Source organism: Anguilla anguilla, chromosome 7 (genome assembly GCF_013347855.1).
Source record: "Anguilla anguilla isolate fAngAng1 chromosome 7, fAngAng1.pri, whole genome shotgun sequence".
Lineage (NCBI taxonomy): Eukaryota > Metazoa > Chordata > Actinopteri > Anguilliformes > Anguillidae > Anguilla > Anguilla anguilla.
Window position 1 is genome coordinate 34,104,172 of NC_049207.1, and position 14,489 is coordinate 34,118,660.

At 39.5% G+C, this 14,489-nt stretch overlaps 1 protein-coding gene across 1 annotated transcript in view; it reads right to left on the reverse strand.

Annotated features, from left to right (window-relative positions):
• The window catches only part of LOC118232294 (probable E3 SUMO-protein ligase RNF212), a 100,075-nt gene extending 85,720 nt beyond the window's left edge, over nt 1-14,355 (reverse strand). The window contains exons 1-3 of the mRNA XM_035427174.1: nt 14,261-14,355; nt 13,281-13,396; nt 9,912-9,973 (exon numbers count right to left, since the gene is read on the reverse strand). Of these exons, the coding sequence (XP_035283065.1) occupies nt 9,912-9,973; nt 13,281-13,395 (177 nt within the window). The 5' untranslated portion in view covers nt 13,396; nt 14,261-14,355. The remainder of the gene's footprint in view (nt 1-9,911; nt 9,974-13,280; nt 13,397-14,260) is intronic.
• Nucleotides 14,356-14,489: the final 134 nt, after the last annotated feature.

Genomic DNA, 14,489 nt, shown 5'->3' on the forward strand with positions numbered 1-14,489 from the left:
TGTCCAAAGTTTCTGGCTAAGACATGCTGTCTGATGACTTAGTTGTGTCACCATGGATGTGTCCTGGCCGCTTCCCATAAAGGCCTTTACTATGACACTAGTGTTGTCACGATACCAAAATTTTGACTGTGATACTAATACCAGGTTTCGTATCACGATACTCAATACTGGAAATAATACTTGAAACTTAAACCATGCTGATTCGATACTCGGTACCTAACGATACTGAAATGCCTTAATAGATCAGAAACGTAATGTCCACAAGGGTTGACTTCATTTTCGAATTCATGGTTTTATTAACAACCTTTAAGTTGAAGCCTCTTCAACATATTAATTATGCATAGGCCTATAGTGTTACAACACTGAACAATAGAAAAATATGTTAATATATTCAAAAATTAAACGTTGTAAACGAAATAATCTTTAAAACAGGTCTTTCACCTTTAAATAGATTTAAAAACAGCATATTTTAATAACAATACAGCATCTATCTATAATAAAATATTTCCAAATTAAGAACACCTATTGCTACTGAGTGAACTGAGTCAAAGCTTGCGCTGTATCAAGGAGCTGAGTGCACAAGCGCAAGTCACCTCACTTGGCAACCTTAGTTGCTTACTGCCATCTAGCGAAGATTCTGACAAATTACACTTTTCATCCTCTCAATCAGTAATGCGGGAGACAATTTTCCTGGCTTTTACATTTGACTCAAAACTACCGAACGTCGGAATATTCTAATACTGAACCGTTACTCTTTTTTTTTCTTTTTTTTAAGTACCGAGAAAGTGCTGAAGTTTTGGTATACCGTGCAACACTACGTCAGACACATATTCCAATCCATTGCTCAGCTTAGGCAGAGAATGCACATTTCAGAGCGCCTCAGAGACAGATAGAATAATAACACGTAAATACGCATTTCAAATAATAAAGACGACATTGAGAAAAAACGAAAAAAAAAGAGACAAATATCACTCGCGACCTGCGTGCTGGCCAGCAGAGCAGCCTACCGTTTTATTTATGTAGACATTGGCAGATGAGAAAATCTTCGGTTACGCTGACCTATAAAACGCTATTCCAAAGCAAAATCAGACATGTTATACATCGTTAGAAAGCTTATACTCTCACCTACGGAAGAAATGAGTTGTCAATCAAGCCAAATGGCACTAAAAAGGGCGACAACGCCGTAAGCAACAAGTGTGGTATTACGCACAGCTATTTATGAAGATAGCCGACCCAGGCGTGACAGATGCGCGTATTTTTCACAAACGGATTGTCCAAGACAATATATGACCACTCATTCGCAAAAGGGACATCTCTACGCGTAAAACCGATGGTAAGATTGTATATTTATAAAATGTTTAGTCCCAGATATTGACTGTAGAATGACATGGTATAAAATTGTCTCGTTTATTTCGTTATTCAGTGAGCAGTGTTTTCACTGCTGTATTGGCATATTTTAGGGCTAATGTCGGGTTTATCTTGTTGCTACGGAATATTTACATTACATTACATTTCAGGCATTTGGCAGACGCTCCTATCCAGATCGACGTACAACAAAGTGTTTAACCATAACCAGGAACAAGTGTGTCGAAAACCCTAGAGGGCAGTAGCCTACCGTTCCAAGTGCAGGGAACAACCGCACAGTTCAACTTGGACCCTGTAGGTTAAACTGATTAACGCTAACACAAACAAGGACAGCAACAACGCAGTCTATGCAAAAATACAAGCAATAGTTAAGATGAGTTAAGTCACCTACGAAACAACTACCTAGTTACAACCCTAAGCTTACAGTCAATTTAAAGATTAAATTGAGAATACGATTTACAGCATAAGTTGCGTCTTTTGTTTATATTCAATATTAGTAATTGCAGCGAGAAACTGCAGCTGTAGACACAAGATAGTCTGTTATGTTATGGTAGCAACGGAACGAAGCGGACTATATATGTATTAGGCTACCGTCATTGTTTCATTATACCAGCGTGTTTCGCGTTTGCACAGAAACTCAGAACCTATCAAAAAAATGGTTTAGCGATTTCTCAGCATAATGACAGATTCAAAGACTAAACGAACTCACCCGGTACTGTCTTCATATAATGTCTGGCACTGTCTTCCACTGCTTCCCCGACGTTCAGACCCTCCCCTCACTGATAAAAACTATACCCTACGGTGTCAGATTACTTGCGTCGCCATGGATGTCGCTTGCCATAAAGAATTTACTAGATGTCGTAACCGTTTAGATTTGGCGCCACAGCTACTTCCGCACCCCACCTAATAAAAACGTCCAAATGGCAGGGCAAATAATATGGCGGACCATAGTGGTCCCCAATAGCAAAGTTGTAGAGCACATTCAGATGCATCGGTCGATGAAGTTTTGTGTTGATCGGACTTACGGTGTGGGCAGTTATAGGCCTTTAAAAGTATGACCCTTTGTTATAGCGCCACCATCTGTCAACATAGGGTGATTTTTAGTGCCTGAGTAGTGGGGGCCATAGGAACCCACCTACCAAATTTGGTTATTCTACAACTTAGGGTTGCTGAGCCTCAGACATTTTAGCGGAGAAAGTTTCCACGCCCCAAGGAAAAAGTTAAAATGGCGGCCAAACAATATGGCGGACATAGGTGGTGCCAATGGCAAAGTTGTAGAGCACATTCAGATGCATTGGTCGATTAAGTTTTGTGTTGATCGGACTTACGGTGTGGCAGTTATGGCCTTTAAAAGTATGACCCTTTGTTATAGCGCCACCATCTGGTCAACATAGGTGATTTTTAGTGCCTGAGTAGTGGGGGGGCCATAGGAACCCACCTACCAAATTTGGTTATTCTACAACTTATGGTTGCTGAGCCTCAGACATTTTAGCGGAGAAAGTTTCCACGCCCCAAGGAAAAAGTTAAAATGGCGGCCAAACAATATGGCGGACATAGGTGATGCCAATGGCAAAGTTGTAGAGCACGTTCAGATGCATAGGTCGATTAAGTTTTGTGTTGATCTAACTTATGGTGTGGGAGTTATGGACTATTACGCAAAACCCTCTGTTATAGCGCCACCATCTGGCCGACATAGGTGATTTTTAGTGCCTGAGTAGTGGGGGGCCATAGGAACCCACCTGCCAAATTTGGTTGCTGAGCCTCAGACACTTTTAGCGGAGAAAAATAATTAAGAATAATAATAATAATAATCCTAACAGATACAATAGAGTTCCACCAGCTTCGCTGCTTGGACCCCTAATAATAATCCGAACAGATACAATAGGGTTCCACCAGCTTCGCTGCTTGGACCCATAATAAATAGTCCTAACAGATACAATAGGTTCCACCAGCTTCGCTGCTTGGACCCCTAATAATAATAATAATTAATAATATAATAATAAAAGTTTTGCTCGTTTCTGTCTCTAAATGTCTCTTTCCTCTAAATGTCTCTTCTGTCATAGTTTTTTAAGGAAGAAACTATCTTTTCACACATAGCCTGATAACTTACAACTGTCACGCTTTGCATTTGCTTTACAAACAATTCAGAGATGTAAATATTTGCTATTTTCAATTGTTTTACAATTTTAAACGCTTTCGCTTTTCTTAAATGCTATTTGACACAAAACTAACGCTCATACACACAACGCTGTCTCCTCATCTAACTAATAAACTAATCTACTTTACGAACCAACTACCAAACTTTTCTAACATAATTTCTACTTGTTTTAAACATTTTAACGCATGTAAACCCTATTAACGCATTCATACCTTTTCGGGTATTTGGTGGCGGATGGTGTTTCAAAAACAATAAATGTTTTAAGTTGCTAAAGCATTTTTACACAAAAACTACCCTACGATTCCCCTGAAATAAAAACAATATTAAACAATGACTATAAAATAAACTAATAAAAAAAACAATGACTATTAAAAAAAAAAACGACAGGGGGGCGGGACAAGGGCGGGGTTTCAATCCATCAAACTTTTTGACAGAAACCGCATGCCATTTATATATATCCCCTAAATGGACATGGATTGGCCAGATTTGGCATGCGCTCAAAGGGGTTTAGACCTGTGATGAAAAAAAAGATTAAATTATTGCATATTTAATTTAATACAGCCTTTTTTCCATTCGCATTAAAGGTGTCAATAAAATTGGAGATGACTGTATATTCAGCCTTTTTATGAAACTGGAACAGGTGGCCAGAATGAGCTTGAGGTGTATTTTCCAGTCAACATGAGGGAAAATGAGAATGAGGGGGTGCAAGTAGGTCAAAGGGTTATTCAATGTCAACTCTTTCTAGTTACTATACTCTGAACAGCTAAACTCAGTTAAGAAATAGATGTGAATAAGACAACATTTAAAAACTTGAAATGAAACATTAAAAACTTCGTTTGAATGTACGGTGGCCCAAGCTCACTCCCAACTTAATTGAGAGTAAAGCTGTTTAGGAGAAGCTAGATTGAATAAAAATAATTCCATAACAAACATTTCAGTTGGCCTCCATTTTTACAGAGTATACAATTGAGGCCAAAAATACACATACACTTGGGCTAAAGATAGTTTTTCACAACTCCGCACATTTCATGTTACCATGCATTTCTTTTGGAAAGCCAATTAAGTCAATCAATTTGAGACACATTTATTTCAGCTTTAATACACTATATCAGAATTCCAGTGGGTCAAAAGTTTACAGGCACCAAGTTTGACTGTCTCTTTAAACAGTCTGGAAGATTCCAGAAATTGATGTAACAACTTTTAGAAGCTTCTGAATGGCTAATTGTCATAATTAGGAGTATAACTGGCAGTTAATTGGCAACTGTGGCTGTATTTACCATGGCCTACCATTACAGCCACTGTCTTTTTGCCCTTGATACCATGGGAAATTCCAAGAAAATAAAAAAAAGTGTGGCCCTCCACAAGTCCGGTTCCTCCTTAGGAGCAATTTCCAAACAACTGAAGGTACCATGAGCATCTGTACAACAATTGTATGCAAATATAAAAATCTTCCTGCATCGTTCAGTAAGGAGGCACAAATTAACTCCAGGGCTGAACAAACTTTGGTCCGAAAAGCTCAACTGAATTCCAAGACAACAACAAAGGAACTGGTGAAGGGTTGGGGCCACCAGGTACCAAAGTATTCACATCCACCATTAAGAGAATCCTACATCGCCATGGCCTGAAAGGCTGTCATGCAAGGAAGAAAGACCGTACTCCCAACACTGGCATAAAAAGCCAGAATGAAGTTTGCAGATGATCACCAGGATGAAGCCCTAGCCTTTGGAGGAGTGTTCTCTGGTCAGATGAAACAAAAAATTGAACTGTTTGGGCCATAATGATCAGCGCTATATATGGAGGAAAAAAAGGTGAGGCTTTGGAAAGAACACCATCCCAATTGTGAAGCATGGGGGTGGCAGCATCATGTTGTCGGGGTGTTTTGCTGGAAAAGGGACTGGTGCACTTCAGAAAATAGATGGCATCATGAGGAAGGAGGATTATCTAGAAATACTGACACCTCAAGACATCAGCTAGAAAGTTAAAACTTGGTCGTAACTGGGTCTTCCAGCAGGACAATGATATTAAGCATCGTCAGTATCGTCACATCCGCATACAGTATCGTCACATCCGCATTCGACTATCTTTGTGGAAATTTTGCGGGAAAGTTCGCTCTCAGCTGTGATTTTAAAATTTCCTTTTATGGTTTTATGTAACGCTTTGAAGCCTTAATGTTATTTTAACCTTTTAAGTTCTAATTTATCTTTAATAGGGTGGTTTGATTCCTTTAAGTGTTTTAAGGATTTTAGGAGTTCTTTTCAGGCTTTTAATATAAAATTATATCTTCGGAGCAGAAATGGCGAGTCTGAACACCTCTCATTGCCAAAAACTGTGATAAACTAAATGAGATGATTTTAGATTTGGAAGGACAATTTCAATTTTATATTCGATCAAGGAAGACGAGTTGCTTTTAGACTGGCTTGTGGAGTCCCAGGGAGCTGGCACTGTTACCTCACTGCTTCTCCCCACCACCGACGCAGTAGGGCGCAACGTCTCTCCCTCCAGCCCCCAATGAACTACGCCTGACAAATAAATTCCAGGTGCTGGACGGGCTCTCCCAGCCGGGGGGAAAGCACCAAGGCCGTAATACATCTTGCCCAGCTGCTGCTCACGGTCCGAGCGATCCTGCTTCCGCCTGGGAGACGGATTCATCGTGGATCACTGGCTCCCGGGCTGGCCCCCCCGCCGATTGCTCCCCCCTGCCGGGGAATGGGGCGGAGGGGAGGGCTCCCGCCTCGGCCACAGCTGCGCAACCCGCTGAGGAGAGCGACACAGGTGAATTGGCCTGCGCGTGACCGAGCCCTCAAGCCGCTCATCATGGTCGCATCTCCATCAGTATTGGTTGTGGGTTTGTCCATGGTTAGAGGTGTAAAGACTTAGAAACACGAAACTCTCTGTTATCCAGGAGCATGTGTTTCGGACATTAATTCCAGCATTACTTCCATCGTCCGGGAACAACAATCTGCCACGACAATAGTGATGCACGTGGGTTCTAATGATCTCCACCTCCAGCAATCAGAAAAGCTGAAAATTGACTTCATGGAACTTATTAGTTCAGCTCTGAACAGTCGGTTTGCAGTGCGTTGGTCAGTGGGCCCATTCCATCAGTATCTTTCGGCAATATGGATTTCAGGGTATTGCAGTGGTCTCAACGTCCCTTAAGCTGACAACTTATTGGATTTTAGAATAACAGGCACCTACTTGGCAGGGATGGTTGACACCTTAACAGGGCAGGTACAGATCTCCTCGCCTATAATATTGAACTTGCGATGCTATCCGTGCCAGCGCAGTCTGACAAGAGGTGAGCTCAAATGAATTCGATTTGTGCCAGGGGTGCCAGCGCAGCTGCTGAAACCAGACAGAATGTGACTAGAAATATTGTTACTTCGGATGCTCAACCTGTCCAGGCTGTGTCTCTCACGTCCTACTGTATATGTACACTTCGTAACTACTGTTTTAAGCATTAACCCCTTAGCGCACATGCCAAATCTGGCCAATCCTTGCCCATTTAGGGGTACCCTATTTAAAGCTTTATAACTCCAGATGTGAACATCACAGAGACTTGACAAATGGCTTAAATGAAGCAAGACAATGTACAATACAACGCAGATTATTTTTATATTCATAATTTTGGAAGAAATAAAGTGCCAACGAATGCAATTGTCTACACAAAAAATCAAAAATGAATTTGCACTTTTTTAGTTTGCAATGAAATACTGACAGATTGCATATATACAGCAGGTTAAAACTATACATGTGCTGGATAAAAAAACTTCTTGGCTATGACAGAATACAATTTTTTAGTGGTGAAAGAATATTTTTATGAACGCCAAGATAGACAATATTGTCCATTTATGTCAAGGGTGGGGGGGGGTTTCCTAGATGAGACTGCAGGGAGGGGGTGTGTGTTAAATGAACGACCAGAGCGACAATGGTGGCACTGCGAAACTCCGTATTCGGCATAGTTGTCGTGTATCGTCTACTAATGAAACTAAAACAATGCATTTCTGTTTTTAACTGTTTTTGGTTGCAGTAGCACCGAATGTCTGAGTTTAGTAATCTCGGCACGCCGGCATGCCCGACCACTAGGGGCTTTGCGCTAAGAGGTTAATTATCTGCCTCGTCAAAAATGTAGGCCTACTGGTATAACAGCAATGCCCTCCCTCCTGATATTAGTGCATCTACTTATTGTCATAAGTCTGAACTTGAATCTCTTCATGATCTCAACATTCGTAGTGGTCTTAGACTTCTACACCTAAATATCAGAAGTTCACTACCTAAGCTAGACTTAGACATTCATATTATGAATTAATGAATCTTCACCAGATATTTTTATTCTAACTGAAACGTGGCTCTCAAAAAATGTTTCAAATTCTGACATTACTTTAACTGGTTATATCATATTCAGATGTGACAGGAAAGCCAAAGTACGTGGGTTACTGATTTATGTAAAAGATTGGTATACGACTCGTGATCTAGCCCCTTCGTCAGCCCCAAAGAAGTTTGAATATATTGCACTAGAAATCTCCCTTGGCGGCGGCATACATTTAATGTTATTGGTGTTTATAGGCCTCCCTCAGCTATCAGTGAGGCATTGGAGGATATTGCAAAACTAATGTCATCTTATGCCTCATCTGGAACTAATTGTAATGGGTGACCTCAATCTGGACTGGCCTTCTAATAACTCAACTGGACTAAAAGATCTATGCAGTAAATTAAATCTTTCTCAGTTGATTTCCAATCCCACAAGACGAAATACAAAAAATCCCTCTAAATCTACATTAATTGATGTCATTTTGACAATAGGCCACATAAATACTCAGCTTATGGCGTTTTTGCACAGGACATTAGCGATCACAGTCCAATTGCGTGTGTTAGAAACGCCAAATGCCAAAAATACAATGGCCTCTGTCATCACAAAAAGGGTTTTCTACAGGATTTATTTTACATAAAAAGAACTTGTTCCATCCCTGAGCCTGACCAAGCCTTGGATCATTTCTCTCAAGTTTTAATTCCCTTGCTGACAAAACATGCCCCCCTTAAACAATTCAGACAAAAAAAACGATCAAATCCCTGGTTCTCTGCAGCTATTCATCTCAAAGATAAGCTTGGTCAAATGCTAGGAAAACTGACTCTCCAGCTGATTTGCTGGGCTTTAGGCAACTGAAAAATAGATGTATTTGTATGATTTAAAAACAAAGTCTGATTATTACTTGAGCCTCTCTTTCTAACTGTAATAAAAGTTCCTCTAGTTTTTGGAAAACGGTGAACTCTTTAATAATAACTCTACAATTTATCTCCCTTCCAGGATTAGCTATAATAATGATTTTATTACAAACAAAAATTGACATGAGGTGAGACTTTCAATTGTCATTTTATCATCCTCAGGTCATTTAGTTGATAGGGCTGTCTGCTGACACTGCCCGCAGGATAGTTTTCCACCCCTAGGCCCTGACAGTGAAACCTCATCTAATCACTCTTACTACCGTCCTGGACATAATTTCTCTATGCTATAGTGAAGTTTATAAAGCTCTGGCTAGCATTGGCGACAAGGAAGTCGTGGAGAGGATACTGACTATTCGAAATACTATGAATAATTTATAATTGTTCTATGATTGAAGTGTGTTGCTTTTGCTTAATCAATTAACAGATAAGGAGATAAATAATAAAAAACAAGGTAGGAAAATTAAGAATTATAAGAAAAAGCTACATGAAAAAGCCATTAAGAAAAAGAGGATAAGGGAGCAATGCAAAATTACCCAAGTTTGGAGATTTTTGTATGGCTGTGTGTAAACTGTATTATGAATTCTGTGTTTACATAAGGCTGAGGGTACAGACGTTAATGATTATGAGGAGTGAGAGCCTGTGGGAAACCCTGAAAAGTGACAAACTATGTGCTGTATAGGTATATGGGGCATAATGTCTCATCAAGGCATAACTTTGTGTATGGCATATATGCAATCTCAGTAGTACACAGAATTATAGTTTTCCACTTAATGTGTTCATGGCTATGAATAACGTACAAAATGAGTATTGTACCTTATCGACCTGTGTTTTGTAGTTGCTCCAATGAACCTTCGGTATGTACTTATTGTACGTCGTTTTTGGATAAAAGCGTCTGCCAAATACAATGTTAATGTATGTAATATTTTTATACTGCTTTCAAGAGAAAAAACAGACCAAATACAATAGCTGTTATCTATAATGAATTACAAAGCACTACAGACTAATCTCCCTGTGGTATTAAAACAAATCCCTTTAGGACTCTAAACCAAGAAAGGGATTTTGGTTTAGAGATTGATGATCCACCCACCTCACACTAAGCTACATCCCTGGTAAATACTGAGCAAGTATTTAAAACTGTTTAAGTAAATGGTCTCTGAACACTTACTTTGTCTGAGAGGGGAGAAACTTGGCATTGTGCTTTACAAATCAGGCATTCTCCTTGGTTGCCTAAAAAAAAAAATATATTACAGTGTTGGACACACATACACGCACGCAACATAACTAATAGTGGAACCAAATGAAGCCAAATCAAAGAGAGACAGCAGTGTAAAAAAACAAGTAGGCATGGTTTGAACACACTATGCACAATGCAAAACAGCTTGTAAACTACTGTAACATCATTATGATAAATCCATTCATTCAACCTTTATTTAATTCTTGGGAATACATTGAGGGTGGGCCCTCATTTTCAATGATGCCGAGATTACATTATGCAGCAATAAACATAATAAAAACAATAAAATACAAACAAAACACAGATTTTTAAAAAATCAGGTAAAACAGTTACATATATAAGCAGGGATTTTGTGATCATGGTTTTAAATTGTCCATAGGTTAGTAGAGAATTGATTTTTAGCATGTGTTGAAGATCATTCCAAGAAGTTGGGGCACTAAGATAAAAAGCTGACTTTGCAAATTCAGACCGTACTCGGGGGACCTTAAGCATAAGCCAGTCATTTGAGCGAGTTAGATAGGGTCCAAAGTTCCAATTCAGCATCATAGCGATATAAGGTGGTAGCTTTCTGGCAATAGCCTTATAGATAAACAGATACCAATGTTTATAACGCCTCTCTGCCAGAGAAGAGCAACCCACCTTATCATACAGGATACAATGGTGAGTACCATAGCTGTCACCAGTAATAAATCTGAGGGCAGAATGATAGACCGAGTCTAGGGGTTTAAGAGTGGAAGGAGCAGCAATTCTATAAATTACATCCCCATAATCCAACACTGATAGGAAAACCACTTCAACAATCCCTTTTCTACTAATCATAGGGAAGCTGGTTCTGTTTCTGTAAAAGAAGCCAATTTTTTGTCATAGTTTGATGACAAGATTGTCTATATGGCACATTTAATTGTTATGTTATGCTACAAGTTTGTGCAAATAGATGCAAAATGGCTGAATGACAAAAATTGACAATATAAAACAGTTTTACATTATAAAGTGCTTTTGGAGAACATATACAGAGTATGCTATCTGGGCTATACCCTACTGACAATCCACTACACATAAGCCGCGTTTCCACCCAAAGTAACTTTTAGTCCCAGGAACTACTTTTCAAGGAACTAAAAGATTCCTTCAGCCATTGTTGTCTGTGTTTCCACCGTGGTCTAAAGACCCACAAAGATTAGGCAAATTAGTCCGCTGACGTATGAAAAAGCGACGTCATCGTCGGTCCATCTGTCGTATGATTTCTTCTGTAACTCCATACTACCACCGAAGTACATTATTTTCCAATACGGGACAGCCTGGAGGGTTTATATCCACTTATACAACGGGTTACCAACAATGGACTATATATGGTTACTTTTGTATTTATTGATTTTTATCGATTTAATCACCTGAAATTGAAATATTCTTCTGCAGCCGTTTGGGCATATTTTACCGTTGTCAAGCAAAACTGTCGTTGGGTAGTTCAACTGGACCACTGTTATGCAACAAATAGGATTATAAAGGTCCAATAGTCAGATTGTAACTGTTTTATATATCCTCTCAAACACATTCATTATGTTTTTATGCGAACATTCACTTTCATGTCTTGACATCCGAGATGACAGAATGCATTCACACTCCACAAATAACTGGTACATTTATAGTAGAAACACATGCTATGCACACATTGTAAAAAATTTGCTGTTGAAATTGATTAATTTGACTCTCATCGTCATTTCCATATCGCAAAATGACAAGAATAAATATATGAAAACTCAGACTAGAGTGAAAATTGAAAATTAATATTGCAGTGGTACAGCTACCGTTTGCTTTCATCTTTTTTAGATTCCTTCAAAGTTGCTAGCGGAGGAGCTAAATACTTGAAGTGTGCCCTCCAAATGCGAACCATGCACCATAAAGAGTCCATCCAGTCTGGTCTTTTTGCGGAATTGAAGAGTAAAATTATGGCAGTTTGAAAAAGGCAAAAGGGACGATTATAATTACCTGTTATTTTTACCCTGACAAAAAGTGCGAAGATGTTTTTTCCAGTTTGCTTTTACTGCATCCCCAATGTAAATTACGCAGAACTACCGCATAGCCTACCTCACATAACTGTGTCAAGCGTTTGAGTCAATTATAATGGGCTAACAAAGAAAATCCAGATGAAAATATTCAGTAACCGAATTAAACCGTTTGAATGTACGATAATGTACGTAATATGCTGTCCCAGCACGAATGCTTAATACTAAAGCAAGAAAAGAACAGAAGAGCACACGTTATATAATCCTCAATCTTCATTTCTAATCTGTAGATGTTGGCAGACTATAACCAAAAGTAGGCTACTGCGCCGCATAACATAAAACATTGGTTTGCGGCTGCAGATTTTTAAACATGGCGGTTGAAATAAAATGCTGCGAGTACTCGACCAATCAGAAATGTTCAGCGCTTGCGCCCCACCCCAAAAGTTCCTGTACTTTTGGAAAGTACTACCCCCCCGAGCAGGGACTTTTTTGGGGGTAAAATAAAGTAATTAATTAATTAATTTAGACCCTGGTCCCTGCGGTGGAAACGTACTGAGTTCCTCAAAAGGTTCCTTGTTCCTGAGGAAAGTTCCTGCGGTGGAAACGTGGCTATACAGGGTCACACCACAATCAGAGGCTGGGCTTCATAGTCACAGATTCAAGCGTCAGCTTTGCCATCAGCAGACTATGACCAGAAGCTGGCATTGGCAGGATTTCCAGTCAGGGGTGGGAAGTGGTTTCAGTCACCCATGATTCCAATGGTTAGAGCTGCTCTAGCTCCTTCCAACAACCACCCGAACTACCACCAGTAGTCAGTTAGAGATGTGCTGCTGATTGGCACTAGCTCTCTGTAGTAATATGTGGCCAGCAGCACTGAGAATAATCCGTGATGGTCAGCATCAGAGGAATGCACATATTTCAGCTGCAGGTATCATTAGAGGGTTCAGTTAGCACAGTTGAGAATACACTTTTCCCATCTTATGTATTGCAGGTGTGCCAATAATGTATTCATCTGCTCTGTTCCTGATTTCAAACCGCTGCTAATCACTTTCTCTGGATAAGTTACATTTTATATTATTTGAGGCTTTATGAGGCCTCTTATGTAGCATGTACTGTCCATTACTGCAGAGCAGGATATTACCAATAGAAACTCATTATAAGCTCCATACTCAAGGATGAAATAATCACCCAAATGAATTGTAATATCCCTAACCTCCATTTGGTACAGTAGTGTGTGCATAGCTGGAGGACAACAGTCAGAGCTAATGTTAGTTATAGTGGAAGTATGGGGGTACTGTACCTTTCTGAAAGCAATTCTGGCAGATAATGTGGCCGCAAGTCGTTACAGCAAGTCTGTAGTCGGCAGCCGGAGGATGATGAAAGCAGGAATTACAACATATCCAGTTTGGCATCATGCTGTGGAATAAGACATTATCTTACAATCATCAACCATTCTATTTCACCACACAGAAGGCCAGCTCACATCAGTGAAGCATGATTTGTAATCTTAAGGCTATAAAAGCAAATCACAATCCACCGTAGGCTATATCCTACAATCAAATACCTATAACAAAGACAACAGCTAATTCTGTACCATAAAGTAGACTATAACCTACTGTGAAAAGGACAGTAGGGTTATAGTCACCAACTGATCATTATTGGCCATTAAAAGGTATAGCCTAATTCACATTACTAACAAGAGATGTGGGTAAATTTGATCACATGGTCAAAATGAAAGTACCACCACTGCCTCATTTTGACCAGATAAGTGCACAATTGGACTTTTCTCGCCCAAAGGGGACCACTTTGTTATGTCAAGTGAACAATATACCGCTTGAATGTCAACCCGTTTTTATGATAATAATAATAATAATAATAATGAACGCTTCATTAGAATACCAAAAACGGTCAAATGGTTTAGATTTACCAAATTAGTAACGTTAGCAAGTTAGCTAGCCACAATGTAGCTAATTTAACGTTAGGCGACTAGCGCTAATTCACTGAGACAAAAATTTCCTTGTGGTGATGACAACGTCGTACAATCTAGTTCATAGTTAGCTAAGTTACACTAGCTAAATTAAAATTGTGTAACGTTATGTTAGTATCGATAAGATCGGAGCAATCTAGAATTTGGCAGTGAAAGCAAACTCTGCTAGTTATGGCTGGGCTAACCGTTAATAGTAAATATAGTCTGTGTGGGTATTGAACGATAACTCTCTAGCTACGTTACTTAGCTGGCTAATCACCATACTGCCCCAAAAACATTTGGCCGAATCATACCAGAATCTCAAAACCAGAACAGCTGCTCTTCTCTCAGGTACCAAGCGTCTGATGAGTTCAAATTTGTTCTGCAAGAACCTGCTATGGATTTCCTTGCACGTGACTTATCCAATAATTTTACGCTCTACTGTCCGTTGTAGGTTACTGAATATTAGGTTAGCGTCAGCATCGTAGGCTAAATGTTAATGAAATATTATAATATTGGGGTAGTTATTGTCGGAATGACTGC